This window comes from Thamnophis sirtalis, unplaced genomic scaffold (genome assembly GCF_051295495.1).
Source record: "Thamnophis sirtalis isolate CommonGarterSnake01/CBP01778 unplaced genomic scaffold, rThaSir2_p1.2 scaffold_1, whole genome shotgun sequence".
Taxonomy (NCBI): Eukaryota; Metazoa; Chordata; class Lepidosauria; order Squamata; family Natricidae; genus Thamnophis; species Thamnophis sirtalis.
In genome coordinates this window covers 74,161,295-74,175,878 of record NW_028261381.1, presented here as the reverse complement: position 1 = coordinate 74,175,878, position 14,584 = coordinate 74,161,295, and the positions used below count along the sequence as shown (strand labels likewise).

Here is a 14,584-nt window from a genome sequence, read left to right as displayed (position 1 = left end):
ATATTATTTCAGAGGAAGAAATTAGCTGAATTTCTGAAATGCATGAGCAGAGGGTAGCAGTAGAATCTTTTTTATTAGCCCAGAAGGCAATTCTATTTGAGCTAAGGAGGGTCCTGGACAGCACTTAAGAACTTCCCTTCTGCCCAGATTTCATCCTAAGAAGATGTGTTGCTCTGTATATGAGGTCAGTTCAGCATTACACAAGACAAATAAAGACACATTTAACTTTATTGGCCAGCAACATAACTGCATTTAAGCATGGTTAATATATACATATATATATATTTTTAAAAAGAGCAGACACAGCTTACCAATCAGCATATCTGGTCTGCTTATACCATGGCACTATATGACTCCCAGAAAGAAGGGAAAAAGAAAGCTAGCCAATGTGCGGGTACATTTCAGTAGTCAAACGTCATTTCAAGCTATCATAGCAGTAGTTTCGTTAATAACCCATTTCTCAAGTAACACACCATGTCATATTCAAGAAATAATTCACCCCTAATTCTAGAAATGAATTTCTGTCAATAATTTAAGACCTGTCAACCTTTACAGTGAGAATAGTTTCCCCCCCCCCCACTCCTGTGTGAACATTTACACAGATGATGATCTGCCTTCTCATCTTCCCATTTGCCTTCTGAACATTCATCTCTTGGACTCAAAACAACAACATGGGTGTTTCAGAACAGTGTGAGTTAATGTTAGGTGTTTGCAGTAAGGTTCTACAAAAGGGGAGAGAAAGAAGAGAGAGAGAGAGATTTAAAAAAAAAATACTTTCCTCCACCTTTCCTTTCTCTGAGAGAATGAATGAATGAATGCGGTGAGAATGAATGAATGTGGTGGGGTAGGGAATATGGTCACTCAAAGTGGATTGGTCCTGGCTGGGGGAAAATGTTTCAGATCATGTGACTTCCCTCGCTGCCAATTCTGTCAAAAGAACCAATAAGGGAAGAGAGGGGGGAATTGGAAAATGATACTAACAGCCTCCAAGTAAATCAAGCACCAGTTTCCCTGGTAGGCTCCAAAGCATCAGACCTTACAGGCAAGTAGTCTGTTAACCAGGCATAGGCAATCTGGTGGCCCACTAGGACTATGGACTGGATCTCCCATAAAACCCAAATGGCAAGGCTAGTGGCCAAGGATGGTAGGGACAACAATCCATAATGAACAATTTAAAAAGCACAGTCGAATTCCCATTGCTGTGGATGAGGAATAAACGAGCATTAACTAAAGACCTTTATACCTGAAACCCAAAATGGGATGTAGGAAGGGGCAAGAAATGTTCTAGCAATGGATATACCAAGTAGACCCTGGAGAACTATAAAGGATAGGCATCTTCTCTAGGAATTCTCCATGTGGATGAATTCTTGGGAAATCTAATAAATCCAGTGATGGGAGCCAGTGCCTGGTCAGCCTCAACAGCACCAGATGGAGTATTGTGATGGCAGCAAAGAGGTAGTGATCACTTTTTTGCTTTGCTGATCAATTTTTAAGGATCACTTTTTAGAAAGGCACCATGTCCTCAACATTTTTTTGTTAATGAATTTCACTCATAGCGTAAGGTGATCAAAAGTTTGGATTTCTTCCTATCAGATCATACCTGGCTGGTAAATGAGACTTTCATATCAATCTTCAAACTTGATAATATATATATATATTTTCCCCAATGAAGAGAGATATCATTCTGGAAATGGATCTAATTCTATGAAGTTACTAATGCATACCACAAAATGGGATTATCTCAACACCCTTCCTCAAGCAGGAAATCAGTTTTTGATTCTTATTTTTTAAGTCCAAAATTTCTAATTGCATGAACAAAATAAGTTCACTTGGTTTGAGAAACACATATTCTTCTCCAGGACAAAAATATTCCTTGAAGGGAAAAATATGCAGGGTACCTTATTCATCCATCCTGTAAGGCAATTAGGAGAAAAAAAATTCCAGTAAGAGTATCTTTTAACAGATAGAGCTATCCTCTTGGGTAAGATGTCATGAAAACTTCCATATAGACACTGTATCTAGGAAAAGGAAGAAGCATCTACTGCACGCACACAATGTTTAGTTGTCATATCTCGGAGCTCAAAGACCTTGATTGATGGTTTGAGAAAAGACAAAGGCACCATGTCCTTGGGAGCTTTGAGGATCTCATTCAGATTGTGTGCTCGTAAAGAATTCAACCAGAATGCATTCTATACCTCCATTGCATTGGAGTGAGAGAGAGAGAAAAATGACTTAGCTAAGCACTGAATTCCCTCCTTATTGACTCAAGGAGGACTATTATTTCTGGCAGAGGCAGTGGATGATCCCAGAATAAATTCCTTGAAGCAGCAAAGTCCTGGAAAAGTTGATAGTTCTGTGCTGCTGTAGAGATGGTCAGGGTGACAGGCTGGAAAGTGGAGGAATTGAATAGGTGGGTGATCCATGAGCTCTTAGTAAGGCTCCAACTTCAAGCTATTATACAGACAGCAAGTAAAGCACATCCCAAATATCTAGGAGACAAAGAGAATAGAGATAAGTAAGAAGAGGGCTATAATATTAAGCCAGAACATCTATGGATCCATGTAGTTGTTTTGTTTATACCTTGCCTTTATTATTTTTGTAGATAACTCAAGGTGGACATAGCCAACACACCTTCTTCCTCCTATTTTCCCCAAAACAGCCACCCTATAAGGTATGTTGGGCTGAGAGAGAGTGATTGGCCCAAAATCACCCCAGCTGACTTTCAGGCTAAGGCAGGATTTGAAATGACAGTCTCCTGCTTTCAAGTCTGGTACCTTAACCACTAGACCAAACAGGCTCCTGGTTTAAATCAGTTTCTCAAATTTAGCAATGTTAAGATCTGTAGATTTTGATTCCCAGAATGTATGGATTGCTGCAATTTTATATTAATTTTGCTAAAATCTATCGTGTTTCCCCAAAAATAAGACAGGGTCTTATTTTTTACCCCCAAAATAAGCACTTGGCCTTGTTTTCAAGGAGGTCTTATTATTTTTGTTATGCAGGAGCGGCGAGCGCAGTCACTTCATGCTGCTGCTATGTTTTCAGGAAAAGCTTATTTTTGGGGGGAGGGCTTATTTTAGCGCATGCGCTCAAAAGACCGGTTGGGCTTATTATCCATGGAAGTCTTATTTTCGGGAAAACAGGGTATGATTGCGAATAAAGATTTCAATGTTAACTCCCAGAATTCCCAGGCCAACAGTTTAATGGGGATGGTGCTATTTACTGGAGATGGTTAACAGGGTAAAAATATTTCACCTGTCACCATCGGTCTCTTGGTCTTTTCTCTTATAAGTCCGGTCTTAGTTCTTATAAACTTTTAAATTTTTGTTTTTCTATTTATCTTTTTTATCATTCGTAATTCGTAATTTAATGCGCTTATATGCCACCCAATCCCGGAGGACTCCGGGTGGCTTACAAATACGAGATAAAATAACAGATAGGGGAAAGACAAAAACAGTTTAAAAAACACAACATACATTAGGCTTAACTGGGGGTTGGACCTGATTTATAAATCAGCAACCCCAGGCCTGTTGGAACAGCTAGGTTTTGGTGGCTTTTTGGAAGGCCACGAGACTGGGAAGGGTCCGGATCTCCGCTGGTAGCTCGTTCCACAGAGCCGGAGCAGCTACAGAAAAGGCTCTCCCCCGAGTGGTCACCAGCTGGTATTGACGGCACCCGGAGGAGGCCTAGCCTGTGGGTTCTTATCGGACGTTGGGAGGTATGTACCAGGAGGCGGTCTCTCAGATATCCAGGTCCAAGGCCATGTAGGGCTTTAAAGGTAATCACCTGTACTTTGTAGCGCGTCCGGAGACCAATAGGGAGCCAGTGCAGCTCGCAGATAGGTGTAACATGGGTGTACCGAGGTACACCCGATATCGCTCGCGCGGCTGCATTCTGGACCAACTGTAGTCTCTGAACACTCTTCAAGGGCAGCCCCATGTAGAGTGCGTTGCAGTAATCGAGCCTTGAGGTGATGAGGGCATGAGTGACCATTTGAAGTGCCTCCCGGTCCAGAAAGGGCCGCAACTGGTGCACCAGACGAACCTGGGCAAAAGCCCCCCTGGTCACAGCCGACAAATGGTATTCTAATGTTAGCTGCGGATCCAGGAGGACACCCAAGTTGCGGGCCCTCTCTGAGGGGTGTAGACTATCACCCCCCCAGGCTAATAGATGGAGAATCTGTACTGCCCTTGGGAGGAAACATCAATAGCCACTCGGGCCCTCTCTGAGGGGTGTAGACTTTCACCCCCCCAGGCTAATAGATGGAGAATCTGGACTGCCCTTGGGAGGAAACATCAATAGCCACTCGGTCTTGTCTGGATTGAGTGCCAGCTTGTTCACTCCCATCCAGACCCTAACAGCCTCCAGGCACTGGCACATCACTTCCACTGCTTCGTTGAGTTGGCACGGGGTGGACAGATACAATTGAGTATCGTCTGCATATTGGTGGTGTTTAATCCCGTGCCGGCGAATGATCTCACCCAGCGGCTTCATGTAGATGTTGAATAGGAAGGGGGACAGGACCGAGCCCTGCGGCACCCCGTATTTGAGGGGCCTAGGGGTCGACCTCTGTCCTCCAACCAACACCGACTGCGACATGTCTGAGAGGTAAGAGGAGAACCATCGTAAGACGGTGCCTCCCACTCCCACCTCCCCCAGTTGTCGCAGAAGGATACCATGGTCGATGGTATCGAAGGCCGCTGACAGGTCAAGAAGCACCAGGATAGAGGAATATCCTCTATCCCTGGCCCGCCAGAGATCATCGGTCAGCGCGACCAAAGCAGTTTCGGTGGAGTAACCAGGCCTGAAACCCGACTGGAAGGGATCAAGATAATCAGCTCATCCAAGGACCGTTGGAGTTGAAAGGCCATCACCTTCTCAACAACTTTCCCAACAAAGGGGAGGTTGGAGACTGGACAATAGTTTTTAAGAATAGCTGGATCCAGAGAAGGTTTCTTAAGGAGGGGTCTCACCACCGCATCCTTTAGGGACTGCGGGAAAGATCCCCCTGTAAAGAGGTGTTAATAATTCTCTGGAACCAGCCTCATGTAACCTCCTTGCTGGCCGAAACCAGCCAGGAGGGACACGGGTCCAGTAAGCAGGTGGAGGCACTTACCGCTCCCATGGCCTTGTCCACTTCCATAAGCCACCCAGAGTCACTTTATCAGTGAAATGGAGGGCATAAAAATTTAATAAATAAATAAATTTAAATCGAACAGTATCCTATAATCAGAAATGCTGAGGGTGCATTTAGGTGGACCTAGAAGAAGGAACTGGAGATTTTCTCTTGGTAAGTCATGGAGTAACTGAATAGGATGGCAATGAGCTTTTAAGACAATCAATATATTATGCATAGGGACATTTCTTTCTATGGCACTGTAAAAAAGCAAAACCTGGATTACATCATAGCATGCAGATCCAATTTAACAAACATTCTCAAGTGAACTGTACTGTTCTTAGAAGAATGGAGCTCTCTCCAGCATTTTCACAGCAGGCTTCCTTTTTTTACTACAAACAAAAAACTAACACTCTCCAAAGTTATTTGAAATGTGCAGGGAGAAGATACCAAATGATGGAAAACTACTAATTTCCCAGACACTGGATGTAATTATCACAGTGGGTTACACCTCTGATGAGGGGAATTTGTAAGAAGCTGTTCAAAACCTTTTCCTTCCTCAGGGGTTTGCAAATTGATTTGTTGTTGTGCTATATTAACACCAGAGGGCGGTGTTTGACTGCTCTATAAATTTTCACATTTGCTGAAAAAGACTTTTATCCCCCCCCAAAACACACACACACACACACACACACACACCTGAAAAAGGAAAAAAAAATACTGGAACTTCCATTTGCACATTTAACAAAATACAATTTAAAACAATTCAAAAATTCAAGTGTGTCTCTGTTTTTCATTGAGGTCTAGATTGAAAAACAGATTCCAATCCATAAATAGGGCTGCTTGTATCATTTTTAACCCAGCATCCAAACAACATGAAATCACATGGCTATTCATACACAGTAGAAATCCTCTTTAGGCAGGGAAATTTCTAGATGGTAAGAGAGAGTGTAGGCCAGGGGTAGTCAACCTTTTTATACCTACCGCCCACTTTTGTATCTCTGGTAGTAGTAAAATTTACTAACCGCCCACCGGTTCCACAGTAATGGTGATTTATAAAATAGGGAAGTAACTTTACTTTATAAAATTTATAAAGCAGAGTTACAGCAAACTCCTACCGCCCACCATGAAAGCTGGAACGTCCACTAGTGGGCGGTAGGGACCAGGTTGACTACCACTGGTGTAGTCTTCGGAGCCAATTATCCTCCTTTAAATACTGGCTGGCTTTTTCTTTTTTCTTTTTAAAGGGGGGATAAGATCTTTGCAGGGTTTTTTCGTAAGAGTTCTTTGCCCTGGAGGAACACACAGCCTGTAAGAGTAAATGACAGCCACAAATCTTCAGGATCCAGAAATACTCGATTTCAAAAAAAGACACAAGGGTGAGAACATTCCAGCGCATATATAGTGTAAAGTAAGATGAGGTTTCAGCTTAAACGATCTGCTGTTGTAAAAATATAAAGTTAAGTTCAGGTCAACACTTTTATGTATGATTGGCGGGGGGAGGGAGGCGGTGGCCTGGGCGAAGATATAGAAAATAACAATTGTTTCAATATTTTAAAAATATTTTGACATGAATTTGTTTCTTTGTATTTACCTACAAAATCATGATCTATCATTTATCTTGGTGCTGGTTTTTTAAAAATATTTTAATGCGGTTTTTAGTTTTACAGTTTTATTATAGTTTTTATGTTGTTTTCACTTTTGATTGGAGCCACCCAAAGTTGGACATTAGATGGAGGGCTATATAAATGTTTTAAATAAATAAATACCCATAATTTATTACATTTTGGCTCCACAAACCCTAAAAACAAAGATGATAGCCATGATGGATGAAAACAACTTATTAACTGTTAAAACATATACTGTTTTAGTCGAGGTATACATAAAAGCCACAATGAACCCTGTAGTTCATTTATTTAAAATATTTAAAAATATTTATTTATTCAAAACATTTATATAGCCTCCCATCTTATGTCCAGTTCTGGGTAGCTCCAATAAAAAAATGAAAAACACCACCAAAACCATAACAAAACTGTAAAATTAACACAATATAATACGTCTATAAGCTTTCTCTCACTTAAATCTTGGTTTTATGACACACATAATGACAGAACTCTAAATGGACTGTCATTCTGAATTTTTTTACTTAGGCTTAAAAAAAAATACCTTTGAGAGAAATATAAGATTCCATGTTAGCTTCTCCTTGGAATTTTATCAAATTCATTAGAGAAGATGGTACTTGAGAAGTATTTTTTTATTCAGGTTTATTTCTAAGGCAGGGGAATAAGTAAGATTTCCTTTTATTACCATGCCATCTTCAGCAAGGTTCTAGTTTAGTAAAAACCTCTTACTCCTACTTCAATTAACTGGAGCACTGAGCCTCTTATAGTATCAATTTTGGTTACAGCCTTCCAATTACCAACCACCACGGCAAAGTTGGCTTTCCAACTGGCCTGTCAAACTCTGAGCAGGCATAATTCAGTCCTTGCTGGTTACATACCTGTACAAATGCAATGCTGAGTCCCACCGCTCCAATAATTATCAAGTGTTCCTGAATGAAGTTCCCCAGCTTAGTGATACAGCCACCCTGGGAATAAAACATTGAGATGATGTTACTTTTCATACCTATCTTCTTAAGCCGGTTTTATCTTCTCATGCTGTATGATGTCACATCCTTCAAGGCATAAACATAGGAATGGATGAGGTAAAGCACAGGTTGATACTTGTGGCAAAACTGTCATCCGCTTGAGAATCATCCCCATCTCCTGATAAGCTATACAGCCTTGTATCGAGTAAGTTTTTAAGGAGGTTCAACGATGAGTATTGGGAAAGCCAAGGAAAATGATCAAAACCATAAAAAAATGAAAGTTAGAATATTTTGGACTTGTGATGTGACATCCAGAAAAATAGTGCATACTTCACTTAATCCTCCAGGGAAAGATTGAAGGCAAATGAGATCGAGGCAGAAGATGAACATCATGGCTTCAAAATCTAAGGGACTGGGTTTGGAAACACTCAACAGCATTTTTTCATGTGGCTGTTGATAAAAATAGGATGGCCAAAATGATTGCCAGTGCCTGATGACAGATAATGGCACAAGAAGAAGAACCAGGAGTATAACCTTAACAAAGCTTGATACATAATTTGGGATCAGCGAAGCCTAGCATTTCTGGAAAATATTACATTTGATGTCTTACCTGCTTCTCCTTCAGATCTTCCAAGAGCTTGCAGACATAGAACTATTATCAGGATAAGTGGTTGCATATTATACTCCAAGCATTTTTTTGTTTTTACAGACAACTGGAGATGTCCGAACATTCTCTATTCATTTCATACTCATACACCCCACTAGTGATATAAGGTACGTCCCATGATTTTAAAACTGAGCCAGCAAGAAATATGCTGAGACGATCTAAGGTCAGATCCTTCTTCGGCCATGAAGCTGCTAGATGCCCTCAAACCCACTGGCTATTTAGCCTCATGTTTCTTACAATCTAATTCTTGCAGAGATAAAAACAAGTGATTATATTTATGACAGGAGTCATGAATTGTTCCTTTCCACCTTAACCTCTTTATCAATTGCCTCCCAGGGCTAAACAACTGCAGCGGAATAAATTAAGTAGTATAACCGCCAAAGTAGAGTTTCTCAACCTATTTATGGCAGGTCAGATTCAAATACTGGCTGGAAGGAAATCTCATCAAGAGGAAATGGTTCCTTATTGTTTCTAAGTCTTTGGGAACATTACTTATTTACTTATTTGTGTAGAGTTGCTAGGTTGAGCATTTGGAGCAAAAATAAGCCAGTGCCTCGTGACAACTTAAAAATAGCCCATTTTATTATTACCACCATCTAAACTTTCGTGAATTGGGAAGAAGTAATTTGCAATCCATGAAAGCTTATACAATAATAAACTGGCTAGTCTTTGAAAGTAGTCCAACCTTCTTAAGTTATTTTTTTAAAATTATACAGCAGCAATGATAGAAGGAAAATTTAGAAACAAAGACAAAAAGAAAGGGGAAATATACAGGGAAAAATATAGGGAAAATTCAGATAATTGTGATGGGATTTTCTTTCAGAAGAGCCTCTTTTCCACAACATTTTAGATAAGGGGCTAAAAAAAAAGGTCCCCCAGATACAGCAGTCAGCAGTTGTGTCCTGGGGCAGAGTTTGGTCTGCTTCTGCATGACCAAACAAGCTTAGTTGCAGAAGTTATTCATGTGCCTTCATATCCCTTAATCCTTCCCTGAGCCCCACTGAAAGGGACTGCTTCATCATCATCCAGCAAAGTATCCTAGAGGCTAAAAGCATCAACCAGCTCGGTGAAAAAAAAATGAATTTTGCACCTAAATCAATTCTAAAGGATTGGAGTAGAAATGGGCACTTTAATATATATATATATATATATACTTCTCTATTCTTCATGCTGAAAAGCTTATATGCACAATAAAACAGAAGAAAAATACTCTTTAGGGCAAATTCAGTTTCAGATATTCCCATTTGTTTTCTTAATAACAAAAGTAGGTTACCACTGTTTTCTTCCAGAATGTTTCTCCCATTCCTAACATATAGTCCTGGTCTTCCCTGTTGGGTGTCCCCTTCAAATACTGGCTTAGTGAAGATCAGAGAGGTACAGCTGCCTAGCTAGGCTAAACTTCTTGGCCTTGTATGCCAAGAAGAATAGGGCCAGTCCTGCTAAGGAATGTATCTATTTGCTTACATTTACTTCTCTAGAACAATATAATCAAGATAAATACAGATAGTCTTCAAGTTACGACCACAATGGAGCCCAAAATGTATGTAAAGTGAGACATTTAAGTGAGTTTTGTCCCATTTTACGACCTTTCTTGCCACCGTTGCTAAGTGAATCACTGCAGTTGATAAGTTAATAACCCGGATGTTAAGTGAATCTGGCTTCCCCATTGATTTTGTTTGTTAGAAAGTCGCAAAAGTGGATCGCGTGATCTGGGGACAAAGCAATGGTCATAAATATGAACCAGTTGCCCAGCATCTGAATTTTGATCACATGATCGTGGGGGTGCGGCAAAGGTTGTAACTGCGAAAAACAGTCATAAGTCACTTTTTTCAGTGTCGTTGTAACTTTGAACATTGACTAAATAAACCATCCTAAATCGAGGACTACCTGTACTGTAATTCTACATGGCGGTTGTTATGATGTTCAAATGCATAATCACCAAGGTATGATTTAAAAGAGCCAAGGTGGCGCAGTGGTTAGGGTGTAGTACTGCAGGCCACTTTAGCTGACTGTGATCTGCAGTTCAGCGGTTCAAATCTCACCAGCTCAAGGTCGACTCAGCCTTCCATCCTTCCGAGGTGGGTGAAATGAGGACCCGGACTGTGGGGGCAAGTTGCTGACTCAATTTGCTAAAAAAAATTGTAAACTGCTTAGAGAGGGCTGAAATCCCTATGAAGCGGTATATAAGTCTAATAAATAAAATAAATATGATTGATCTAAGAGCAGAATCAATCAACGGTCTCATCAGTGTTTTTGTAACACAATAATAACTGGAGAGGGCTGTTTTATTTGATTTCTTTTTACTTTATTTTTTTACCTCTTTGTAGATATTTGAAGGATGTTCTCTTTTACCACATGCATGGGTCATCGTCTTACAGCAGCTATCCGGGACCTTCCTTCCTTCCGTTTCAACTCCTAACCAATAGCTTTCTCTCCAGTCTGTATAATTATGACTGCCGCAGCACTTAAACTGAAAAACACAGGCAGCAAGACATTATGAGAAAACCAAAATTGCAGGACGTGTTGGCCAAAATTGCAAAATTACGTTTCCTGTCTTTGACAACTTCAAGTATGCACAACTTGTGGCCACTTTTCATAAAAAGGTCAGTACATAACACAACCCACCAGCCAGACAACAAAACAAAAATGTTTTGTTTTTGTTGCCATTATGCATCTCTTATGCATCTTATGCTATGCAACTCTTCCCACAAGTTCACTTTGTTTCTGGAACCTTACAATGTCTCATTTCAGTTTGGGAACGAGAAAAATGTGTATCAGTAGTTTTTAGGAATCCAATGTTTTTCCAAAAAAAAAAAAGTACTTTGTAAAAAACAAAACTGCCCTAAAGTCAGCTCTCTTCACCTCCTTTTACAAATGATGTTCTATTAAAAATACAATTGTTATTATTATAAAGCCCTAGATGCCTTGGGATCCATAAGGGATCCCCTTTTTCCAAGCGTCTCCACCAACTACCGTATTTTTCAGAGGAAAAGACACACCAGAGTATAAGACGCACCCAGGTTTCGAAGAGGCAAATTAAAAAAAAAGTTTTTGCACTCTGCAAACCTCCCCAAAACGCCTTTTTTTTTTCAAAAAAGGGGGGGCATGAATAGCCCTTAGGCGACTTGTAGAGTGTTCCGGGGGGGGGGCAAAAACAAGCAAAAAACAGCTAGTTTTCCGTGAAGACAGGCCCATTTTTTGTCAAAAAAGGGCCATAGATAGCCTTTAGGAAGCTTATAGAGTGCTCCTGGGGGCTGGTGGGGGCAAAAATGAGCAAAAAAGGCCCATTTTTTGCTCATTTCTGCCCTCCCCAGCCCCCAGGAGCTCTCTGAAAGCCTCCTACAAGCTATGCACAGTCATTTTGGTGAAGGGGGCAGGGTTTCGGGAGCCAAAAAATGCTGTATTCAGTGTATAAGACGCACCCAGATTTTCAGCCTCTTTTTTGAGGGTAAAGGGTGTGTGTTATACTGAGAAAAATATGAGACGTCAAGCAGAATGTGCATGCTGCAGTCAGCCAAAGAATGTTAGCTAATGGGGACTAGAAGATGGGCTTTTTCCTCAGTGGCCCCTACTCTATGGAGCATCCTCCCTTCAGAGATCAGAATGGCCCCAGCCCTGTTAGTCTTATGTAAGACCTTTAAAACCTGCCTATGTTCCAAAGCCTGGGACGCTGAATATGTCAAGGGCTCCGTTTCCTGGCTATACTGCTCACGGGCCAAATAACTTGCTCTTGTGTATCTTGAATTAGAAGTTGTAAATGTTTTAACTGATTTCACTGTTTGTATTGCTTTAAAATGTTTTTAAATGTTTAATTGTAATATATTTTCAGTCACTGCCCAGTGATGGAGAAGGGCGGCCATAGAATTTGAAGAAACAAACAAACACTCTCTGAGGGAGATATAAGGAGAAGACTGAACCTCCCTCTGGCGCTGAATACTTCATCTCAGTAGAGCAGGGGTGTTAAACTCGCAGCCCGTGGGCCGGATGCGTCATTGTAGAATTGTAGATTGTAGAAGTTTATTTATATGCCGCCCTTTTCCCTGGGGGGACTCAGGGCGGCTCACAACCCAAGGGGGAGGGGGAGACAAACTTTTAACATATAAGATGTCATGTGCTGGCCACACCCACCCCGTTTTAGCGAAGTGGGGGAAAGTCTCGATACATCACGTGACACAAATGTGACGACACCAGTTTGAGATCCCTGCTATGGAGGAATATCTGGAACTAATGAAGTCTTGAACTTGATACAAATACCGAATATTAGGAGTCTTTTTCAGTAATTAGCTCCTACTGTTAAATATAAAGCCATGCTGGGTTGTGCCGCTTTTGCTTCCTATTCATGGACATATGCTGGCTTCCACTGTTTGTTCAATCAATAAATAAATCACTTTAGTTGTTCTCACTATATCAAGCTACCCTCCCTGCAAGTGGATGATATATCAGCTGGGTGTGGAAGAACCATTGCTGAAAAAATGTAATTCCCTGTAGAGACATGGCATGCTCAAGCATTTCTGTTCAATTGCGGTCAAAGGGAGTCTCCTCCCTTCCTTGTACAGTCTTTTTCCATCTGATATCATGATTACACAGAAGTATCCCAAGTTTCCAGTTTGTGGCATGAATCCAGAACACATATATGTATTATCTCTGAGCACGTTCAGAGCAGCTTATTCCCTTTTCTATTATACTGTTAGGCAGCAATCTGTTGGAATAGGAATAGGATAGAATAACAAAGTTGGAAGAGACCTTGGGGGTCTTCTAGTCCAACCCTCTGCTTAAGCTGGAAACTCTACACCACCTCAGACAAATAGTTCTCCAACATTTTCTTAAAAACTTCCAGTGTTGGAGCATTCACAACCTCTGGAGGCAAGCTGTTCCACTGATTAATTGTTCTAACTGTCAGGAAGTTTCTCCTCAGTTCTAAGTTGCTTCTCTCCTTGGTTAGTTTCCACCCATTGCTTCTTGTCCTACCCTGCATGTTGGGAAGTTAATTTAAATGCAGCTGCATTTATTTCTGAACACTTTGGAACATGTGCTGAACGATCACTCTGCTATCACACACTCTCTGCCCTGCTGCCCAACGGCAGAACCTTTCAATCACTGCAAATCTTCTAAGGATAGATGTTAAGATGATGTTCCTGTTTAGACTTGGTATAGCGGTGGCTTATAGCAACACACTCTCACAAGTGTTTAAATAAAATAGAGTGATTTTATGAGCTGAAGAGCAGAAACATCCATTTTCCTATCAGCAGTTTCTAAAAATAAAAAAGATGAATAGACCTTCCCACCAGTTGGGCAAATGCCCTCAATCTTGTTATTTTGAATGAATTACTCAGCATGTTCCCAAATCATACTCACCGTACCTTAAAGTGTCTAGCCACGTCCAATATGATCATCTAAATTCTAAAATAACCAGACATATTGATCTGAAGCCCTGCTGCACTGGTCAAAAGAAGATGAAGCACATCCCCTTCACTATCTGAGAGAACTCTGCTCCTCTGTTAATTACATTTTATGCCATGCTCCTCTGTAACTGGAGATTAATAGCTTCAAGAAAAATACTTTACAATCAGGAAGCGATTTAACACTTTTACTCAACAAAGACCCATCTGTTTTTCTAATTTTCTCATGCTACGGGACTATTAAATGGTTGAGGGTGAAAATAAGAACTGGAGAGGTACTCCAGTGACCTGATCATTAAATAGGACCACCAGACTATTTTACCCAGCTACTTTTGTGCCTCTCCTTTGGGATCTGCTGTTTCGTGCATGATGCAAGAGTGCTAAAAATATACAGACCCTATTGGACTAAGGAAAGTCAACACAGAATGGTAGGCATGGGAAAGTTATTTATGTGTGGTACATTTACAAGTGCTTTGCCCTCATAAAAGATAATTTAAACACAGTAATTTGGTGGAAATGCAGATCCCTTCAGATGTTACTTGCAGTTAAGTGGGCCTAAAGCTACCAAATGTTCACCTACATTCTGAGTAAGTAAAGGCCCTGTCAATTGGCTGTAGTCAAGTTCATCAGCACTTTTTTGAGTAGTGCTGTTGGGCCTTCATTTGATTAATTCTTTCATCCAGGGCTCTGTTGAAAGGAAGGCCCACATTATGACTTCTGTTCAAGGAAAAACTCCAGGGATCCAGGATGAGTAGGAACTATACTCTGGCCAAAAAGCAACTGCAGCCTAATTTTGAAAGTATCTGCATGAATAA

The 14,584-nt window shown here is 40.8% G+C and overlaps 1 protein-coding gene across 2 annotated transcripts in view; it reads right to left on the bottom strand.

Annotated features, from left to right (window-relative positions):
- Positions 1–210: 210 nt before the first annotated feature.
- CD151 (CD151 molecule (Raph blood group)) overlaps positions 211–14,584 on the bottom strand; it is a 47,554-nt gene continuing 33,180 nt past the window's right edge. For both annotated transcript variants that reach the window (XM_087716349.1, XM_087716353.1), the window contains 3 exons: positions 10,688–10,840; positions 7,617–7,703; positions 211–2,489 (listed from right to left, as the gene is read on the bottom strand). In XM_087716349.1, the coding sequence (XP_087572475.1) occupies positions 2,430–2,489; positions 7,617–7,703; positions 10,688–10,840 (300 nt within the window). In that variant the 3' untranslated portion in view covers positions 211–2,429. The remainder of the gene's footprint in view (positions 2,490–7,616; positions 7,704–10,687; positions 10,841–14,584) is intronic.